The 8,705-nt window shown below is 36.0% G+C and overlaps 1 protein-coding gene across 2 annotated transcripts; it reads left to right on the forward strand.

Annotated features, from left to right (window-relative positions):
- The first annotated feature begins 621 nt into the window (after nt 1-621).
- sinhcafl (SIN3-HDAC complex associated factor, like) lies at nt 622-6,091 on the forward strand. Of its 2 annotated transcripts, none has more exons than XM_050051385.1 (6): nt 622-736; nt 1,848-2,009; nt 2,154-2,253; nt 2,349-2,463; nt 3,607-3,760; nt 3,875-6,091. In XM_050051385.1, exons 2-6 carry the CDS (start codon nt 1,882-1,884, stop codon nt 4,056-4,058), a joined length of 681 nt encoding a protein of 226 aa, XP_049907342.1. In that variant the 5' UTR covers nt 622-736; nt 1,848-1,881; the 3' UTR covers nt 4,059-6,091. The 2 variants fall into 2 exon arrangements, with proteins under 2 accessions (XP_049907342.1, XP_049907352.1); XM_050051395.1 differs by having other exon boundaries at nt 3,610-3,760.
- The last annotated feature ends 2,614 nt before the right edge of the window (nt 6,092-8,705 follow it).

The following is an 8,705-nucleotide window of genomic DNA, read 5'->3' on the forward strand; positions in this document are numbered from 1 at the left end:
ACATTACTTATTACAATTTAAACAGGGTAACTAATAATCTGTACATCCCAAAAACATCTCTTAACACTGTAAGTATATTTATAATATCGGCCATATGTGCTCTCTCAGCTGAGAAAATGTAGTCCAAAAAAATTAAAACATAACATAATTATATTACATAATTGTAAATGAAAATAATTGTTGGCTGTATTTTGGTCAACTTTTGTTCAATTTATTAAAAGCCAAATATTCCAAAAATATTTTAAAAATTAAATGTATATCTAATTAAAGTCACTTTTGTGTCAAATAATTAAATTGAAAACTAACTGCAATGATTTAAGTGTAGACGCGCTGTAATATTTTCTGCTATGTGTGCTTTCTCAGCTGAGAAAATGTAAACAAACTCGTTCGCGCCATGTCAAATAGCTGTTTTTCTTTAAAGGCTTAACCCAGGTGGATTATGGGACTTTGAGTTCCAAAGAAAGCCGTTAACAACTGGGACCGCACGGAGACCTCCCGCTCGTTCACTACACCTCCCATCATGCATGTCGTGTGTGGCGTACGCGAGGACAGCAGCAATTGGTTGACTCCAGGTTCAAACCCAACGGCTGCACTCCTTATATGGTCATTCTACGCTCACTCCTTTCATTCCGGCTTTTTATGCTAATGATATTCTAATAGACAGCTGTATGCAGTAGTAGTAAGAGCATGCGCAGTGCGTGGAAAGAATACGGCGAAGATTCAAAGTTTTTGTTCAGTAAGTGCACTGTTATTTCTCTTGTATCGACATTACATTTGTCACATTATACTTATTTGTTGTGTGTGAAGAAACTGGTGGGGATGTGGTGCAGTCGTAGCCTGACGTGTTCGTTTCCAGTTGTTGCGAGCTAAGTGTACAAAGACGACAATGGGATAACGTGGAAGTGAACGAGAGCGTGGCGTGGTAATGGTAGCGAACTCGGCTAGCTAGCATGCTAACAGCTAACAACAATGAGCCGTATTTGGCGCTCGAGCGGGCAAAAGTTTGAATTTAAAGGGGAAGATGGGTTTAATCGCAACTTTTTACATTTAATCAAAAATATCGACAACATATACGAACCGCACTAAGCTGATAATTGCGTGTTATTCAGACACGCGTGTTAACGTACACACATTATTCGGCGAATAGCCCGGTAGCTTTTTGTTTCTTCACTTCAAAAAGCGCTGCTGCCCGCTTTTTGTTGTCGAGTTTTCACTGCAAACACATCTCCAACTTAACAATATATATCACCAACTGTTTTCGTTGTGTTTATGCTAGAAAATTCGCAAAGTCTCCGATGTAATGACCGGTGTTGAGAAAAGTAACATTAGCGCCAGTTGACGGTAGTAAAACGCTATGTTGTGGGTGTAACGTTTCTGTGACTCGCCAGACGTTAACCCTGAAGAGTGCTGGAAAGTTTGGGTGCCTGTACCCGTTGCTACCACATCAAATGTAACATAACTGGTCATTTATGTTTTGTCACTTTAACCCAGCTAATGACATGATGTTATAATGTTACTATAATGGCAGTCTTGTCTGTTAATTTTATGCTGTTTTGGTGTTTCCGCGACTTGACTTTAAATTCCTTAAGATGCTTACATGTTGTCGATTAAGCCAAAGCAAGTCGTGCTTATTCGGTTGTTTGTGCTCAGTATATGTCATGCATCATCATTACTCTTACCTAAAACGTGACTTTCATACAGGATATGTTTAATTTATGGGTTAAGAGTGTCTCGGTTGTGTCTGTATGTGTGTGCGTGTAGGGACCGCCCCCTTTTCGGTAGTAGAAAGCACAACTGTCTGCAGACATCCAGGGTGCTCATTACCGAGCTTTGTTTTCCGTTTCCAGATTTTTTGCCATAACACCAACCAACAAGCAGACTATGTTTGGCTTCCACAAGTCAAAGATCTACCGGAGTAACGACGGCTGTTGCATCTGCAAGACCAAGTCCTCCAGCTCACGCTTCACAGACAGCAGTCGATATGAGGAGACGTTCGGGCTCTGTTTTGGGTAACCGCTCTCATTCATTCATTCATATGACACGTCTGTATTGTGTTTTGCGCGTGTGTGTGTGTTTGTGTATGAACTGAAAATAAAATGAATGCATCAGCTTCAACTTTTGCAATCACTCTTCATTCATTCATTTTCCCAAAGGTTGTCAGAAGACCGTGTTGGAGACATTTGCAATGCCTGTGTGCTGCTGGTGAAGAGGTGGAAGAAGCTTCCCAATGGCTCCAAGAAGAACTGGAACCATGTAAGTGATGTGTACACACAGTAATGAGCACCAAATTGTCCAGTTGCCATGTCATAACTTAAAACTGACTTGATGTTTTGCCTGGTGTGACTCAGGTGGTGGATGCCCGAGCTGGACCAGGCTTCAAGATGACAAAACCCAAGAAGATCAAGAACGGCGATGGAAAGAAGAAAAGCAAACTAAAGAAGCTTCACAAATTAAAGAGACAAAGTAAGTTGTTAAAATATATTACCAAGCAACTTGCATGAGTTGTGAGATTTCGCATATATTTTAAAAATTTGAATTTGTCACACAAGGACTATATGTTGTTGTTGTTAACAGAAGGTAAAATTAAAGCACAAGAAAGTGCCTAATATGAAGGTGACACACATAAATGCAATTTGACCCAATGTCAGTTTTGTTTTTGTTGTCATTTTCATCGAAGCCCAAATAAAAATGACTGTAATAGCAGCATCTTGTGGCTCTTTGGGTTAGGGCATGCACTGTGTAGCTGCAGTATTTTTAGGTTCACATCAGGGCTGAAACAAATAGTCAGTTTTCAGAAAATTAATCAGCAACAATTTTCATTATTGATAAGTTGGGGATTTATTATGTAAAGGAAAAAATGCCAGAACAGGGTTTTTGCGGATCCTTAAAGTCTTAAAGGCCTTGAATTCATTGATCTAAAAACAAAGCCTTAACTGGTATTATAATGTCTTAAACCAATCTTTTGAGTCTAACAAATGATCAGACATGCAAAGTAAAATTTCACAATTTTTTTCACAATTTAAAAGAATTGGTAACCTCTGATTTTTTTTTTTAATTTACCACATTCATGTATTTATGAATTTTTATTATTTTTTTTTTGTTTGTTTGGGTTTTTTTTATAAAAAAAAAAAAATTGAGTAAAATTGCATTTGCTTTAAGCTGTATGAACCCTGCAAAATTAACTGTTTCTGGCATCTTAAATGTGAAAATTTCATGTTATGAATCTTCTTTGATGAAGAACATGTTTAGGTTTTGGAATGTTGGTCAGACAAAACAAGCAGATTTGGGCTTTAGTAGAATGCTACAGACATTTTCATTATTTTCTGACTTTGTTTTTAAGACCAAAAAAAATCTAGAAAAAAAGATTAATTGATAATAAACATAATTGGTAGTTTTCGCCCTAGTTTGAATCTAGGCTGTTTGTTGACCTACTTTCATCCTAATTTGGATTTATTTAATTTTATTTATTTAATGATTTATTTCAATTGTCACTTTGTGCCTGTTAGATCAGTTGGAAAGTTATTGTATAAACTTAACTGAAGTATAGTCAGAAATTGGTCAAATCAATTTGATGGCAATGTTGAAGTATTTATTTTGTTTACCAAGCAGACTCAGACGCCCACAGCACCACCTCCAGTGTGTCTCCAGCGCAGTCGCCCAGTTACAGCAACCAGTCAGATGATGGCTCAGACATCGAGTCCAAACAAAGACGCCCGACTCCCTCCATCTTCTCCTTCCTGGACCGTTCGTACTGGAAAAGGTGAGCTGCTGCTCTCATTGAAAAGCTTTGTGTTTGGCAATGCGATAGGGCAAGTTTAATAAATTAATCTGTGCTTTTTAATATGATTTAACTGTGTCTTTTTTTCCTGTTTAGGCAAAAGGTGTGCTGTGGGATCGTCTATAAGGGGCGGTTTGGAGAGGTGATCATTGATCCTCGACTCTTCAAGCCCTGCTGCAGTTCCAAAAAACAAAAGACTCTGGCGTCCACGCAGGCGGCCGCACACCTTCCAGACACACTTCCTCCACAGCTGCCAGAAGACATGAAAGAAACCTGGTGATTGCTCCTGTTGAATCCCCCTGTAGGGTTATCCATGGCATCACCTGGATTTGTCTCCAGTGGCAGACCTCTCATTTCCACTCCCCCCCTAATTAGACCTGTTAGTTAGACGTTTCTTTTCCACGTAATGTTCCTTTTTATATGGGTATTTTTTTAAACTTTTGTATAGAGTTGATTTTTCTTTTTTTATAGAAAGCAGAAAAAGCAACAAAAAAAAAAACGTATTATGGGCATTAGTGTTATTTATAGGTTGAGGAAGCGAATTTTTCTCAAGGCTCCGTTTCTGATTCTGAATCTTTGGTTATTCTGTATTAACGTTATGTAAATATTTTGTCACTTTTTCTTACATATCAAGACTGTTCTATTTTTTTCTTCGTAATTTTTCTCAAACTGTAAGTATGCATATGAAAAACACCAGCTATTCTAATACCAGCTTTGTTTGTGTATGTTGGAATGACTCTTCAACATGTTGCTGCAATGTTTTCCAACCTGTTTGTTCCATATGTGTGAATGCACGCGTCTGTAGGATGTTGTTTACCCCAGGGATCATTAATACAACTGTTCTATGAATTTAATGAGCTTTTGATGCATGTGCGTGTAATCTCTCGTCATTTTCACAGCTGAAGCACGCTACAAGTTTTGAAACACTCCATTTTGATTTGTTGGTGCACATTGACTCAGATAGATGTGGTTAGACCATGCATGCAGTACATTCCTCCGCCTTTTGGAATGACAAAAGTGATTTATTTATTTCTTTTGTACAGCCTCCAATGAAATGACAATGCATGTTATAAAGCAAATGTTTTTAAAATGGATTTTGTAAATACACAGTGTTTTGGCTCTCGGTACATCCAAAACCTTTTAAATTACAGAAATGGCAAAGCACTACTTCTGTAAAGAAAATGTTTTTGTTTGTCTGAAAGGTGCTGAAGACATGTATTTTTACGCTAAGCCAGTTAATAGGTTTTATCACATTTTCACACATTTTCTCAGACATATTTCTGTAAAGACGTTTAAAACTCTGCATAAATATGTGTACACTGCAGGGAACAGTAGATTTTTAATTGCAGCGTCATCAGTGAGCTGCAATGTTGCTTGTGTGTTTGAGTGCTAATGGCATGCAATGGTCAGAAACTGAACATACAGGAAACATGTTTAATGATTACTCTACTTTTTTTGCCAGAAAAATACTGTTAGAGAAATTGTGTGATTACCATTGCTGTGATTTATTTTCAAAAGCAATTGTCAAAGTTCAAACTATGCAGACATTTTGAATGTGAGAAGTGCTCTGGGGCTGTCTGTCGCTTTCACTCTAATAGTGTAAAGTGATGGATCCTTACTCAACCAAATTGGCTTGTAAAAAGCATCCATTATCTCAGCAATAATTTTACATTTTCCTAATCAAAATTCATAATTGTCTCAAGGCTTTTCATGTGTATGTCATGTAAAATAATGCTCAGACTGCAGGTCAAGCCATGGTGTATACTGTCTCTCTAATTAATACTGAAGTGACACGGTTGCTTTTTTTTGTTTCGTGGTTTTTTGTTTTTTTTCTCTATTACTGTAACCAATCTCAAACTTCATGAATTGACAGGCGATGTTCTGTAAAGTTGCTTAATATATAAACTTTTCTGCGGCAGGGTAGTTTAAATGCTGAACATGTTTTATGATTCTTATTAAAAGGAGAAATGCTGCTCCCTTTTACGCTGGGAAAATAAGCTTGTTTTTGTCCTTAGGGAGTTGCCATATTGTTTTTGCGAGGTACATTTTGGGATGTGAGATGTGCCTTAATGAATTACCTGACCTTGTCATTATGATTCTCGTGTAATTTATATTTATTTATTGCAAAAACTTTTTTTTTTTAAACTGACGTTTTGATAACTGGTGTAGAGCCTTTCAGAAAGTCTGTTTTTAATTTTGTGCACTTCTTTTGAACTTGCAATGTAGATGTTTTTAATACTTTTTTGTATAATGTACCACAATGTAGATCTGTATTGTAATAAAAAAAAGAAAGGAAAATGGTGTACCTGTGATACTTGTGTCCTCCGGTAGGTGGTGCACAAGCGCTACATAGAGTACAGTTATAAATCAACGAGGCAGTTCACTGTGTGGAAGAGGAATAGAAAGGTCACATAATTAGGGTAAGTTAAACCTGGTTATTGATTAAAGTTATTTGTTTTTAATGATTTTATTTCAAATAAAACTGCATTGTACAGAGACATTTGTTTTTGTAACACTGAAAATTATAATTTTAACATATGAATCAATAATATCACCCAGAACAAGAGGAAATAAATAAAAACAAACAGACAGACAACATTAAACTGTACGAGGGAGGTGTAAACCTACACAAAATACTTTTTAAAAAATATAAAGTTAAGCTATTATTTCAGCTTCCTGTTCGTTGTCATTATATAAACTACCGAAACTCATGAAAAGGTCAACGGTAAGGAAGGACAGACATGTAAGACTTGTAATGCGACTTAATGGTACTGTCAAAGTAGACTTTAATATTTTTTTTAGTTTTTAGAGTTTTGTTAAAAGTTTGAAGGTAAAAATAAAGATTTATTTGAATCGGTTAAATTATTCAGGCTTCAAACAGGAGGACCACGTTCTTCATGTGCGTTTTAATTAGCTGTTAGCATGTATGGCTAATAAAATAATGATACATTTGAAGGTAAAATCAGGCTAATTCAGTTTCCAACTGCTAAAAGTCGCTTTCGAAGTCGTTATAAATTAGAAACGTGATGCCTAGGAACTACGTTGTTAAGCTAACTGTAATCTTCCATGGCAACCTAGTTAGCTAACAGCTAGCTAAGTTAGCTAACCAACCAACCATTATTGATAACAACCACTCATATTAGGGACTGTTCTGTACTTGTCAGAGTAGGGGGTGGCAGGGGTGTGACTCCTTTAATATTTTATTTTTCTCCAAAGCTACAAATATTTTTCCTTGAGCCTCCCTGGCTGACTAGGGTGAAAATGCATTACCCTAGATTGACCATACATTAGTTGATAGATTTTAAAAACTTCCCCCTTTATGTTTCAAGTAAAAAATTGAAGACGAAATCCTGGAGTTGAAGAAAGCCTTGGTTTTTGACTCTTGTTGTGCATGCTGGCTAGTTAGTGCAAAGGTTTATTGATGGCAACATTTTAATTGAGACATGTAGACTAAAGTGACTTTGATAAAATATAACTATTTTAAGCTCAGATCAGATTTGGTTAGGTTTTTGTTTTTTCTGATAGAAGTCATCATCTGACATAATTTGTTCAAGGACCATCAGAAATTTGAAAATCTAATGATAATTTCTGTTTTTACAGTTTCTGGCTGTGATAAATGGTGTAATTCTGGCGATTTTTAAAGAAAACATGCCCTTCAAATCCTCGCAGGTTTGGAAAGCATGTTTTCTTTAAAAATCTGTGGTAAAATAAACACAAATTACCACCATTTTAAGTTGTATGCCTCTCCCCTAAGGCAAACAAAAAAACAAAAAAAAACATAAGCCCCTCCCCAATGCTTAAAAAATTATTTGATATGCCCTCCTAGTTTTGCACCACCCCCTCTCCTCTCATAAGTAATGAACAGTCCTTTATGTGGTTGTATAATGTGCATCAGATTTTTTAAAAACAAGTCTGACACAGTCGACATTGAAACAGATGCCAGCGACCATGTTTACAAGAATACAAATACAATTTATACAAAAAAGAACAATGGAGGTAACATTATGGTGAAAATCAAGAGCAAAAAGATTTTTTAAATGAAAAGGCAGCAAAAACAAAAAGGAGAAACAATGAGGTAAACCAAAGAGCAAGGAAAGAGACTTTAAAAGAGCAAGGACCTAGATATAGATGTATACAGTTATTTATATATTTGACTTTACAATTTAATTTTAACATATTTTAGTGACATGAAGTAGTTGGCAAAGTTGTTTATGAACACAGAAAGAGGGAGTATATACTTTTCACTTACAAGTATCAATGTGAAAATCAAAATAATCACAAGATTAACAGTATCTAAAATATTTGCATCCAGGTTGTCCATGAAATAAATTATATCAGTGTGACTGAATGACAGTGTATTATCTACTTTTTTTTTTATCACAGCCAGTTGTGAATATCAGACCAAAACAAATTTACTTATGGATATTTAAGAAAAAAGATGAACTTCTGAGGAACAAAATGTGCAAGGTTCTACTTCAAATTTTTATCTTTTGTGAGAAAAAAAATCATTGACAGGGTATATTGCTGACACAATTTAAAAGCTGGTTTCTTAAAATAATAATAAATAAAATGAAAATGAGTTTTCCCTGTAAGAAACCTCGAAGTTTATTGGTTTAAAAACCATACGAATCATTCTGTCACCACATTTTTATCCATAAAATTAACATCACCAACTTTTAGTGAGGGCCCATGTTTACAAGACTTGAGACTTTAAAATAACTCGTCCGGTTTACCAAGTGACTTCCGGTCACGGCTTTCAAAATAAAAGCTTATCCCGCGCACTTATGTTGTAACGTTTTACTCAAAGCGTCGACACTTCCGGTTTTCCAGCGGCTGTTTGACTGACTTGATTTGCTGCTTCAAAAGCGGTTTTTTCTTCATTCATGTGTACGCGCACGCACGCGCTCATTCTCGCGCTCTCTAACAC

This window comes from Epinephelus moara, chromosome 1 (genome assembly GCF_006386435.1).
Source record: "Epinephelus moara isolate mb chromosome 1, YSFRI_EMoa_1.0, whole genome shotgun sequence".
Classification (NCBI taxonomy): domain Eukaryota; kingdom Metazoa; phylum Chordata; class Actinopteri; order Perciformes; family Serranidae; genus Epinephelus; species Epinephelus moara.

What these genes read in the sequence shown, in the direction of transcription:
- sinhcafl (XM_050051385.1), top strand. Translation starts at nt 1,882, where the DNA reads ATGTTTGGCTTCCACAAGTCAAAGATCTACCGGAGTAACGACGGCTGT. An exon ending in CCAAGAAGAACTGGAACCAT is followed by an intron (nt 2,254 to 2,348) that starts GTAAGTGATGTG and finishes GGTGTGACTCAG; the next exon opens with GTGGTGGATGCCCGAGCTGG. An exon ending in GACCGTTCGTACTGGAAAAG is followed by an intron (nt 3,761 to 3,874) that starts GTGAGCTGCTGC and finishes TTTCCTGTTTAG; the next exon opens with GCAAAAGGTGTGCTGTGGGA.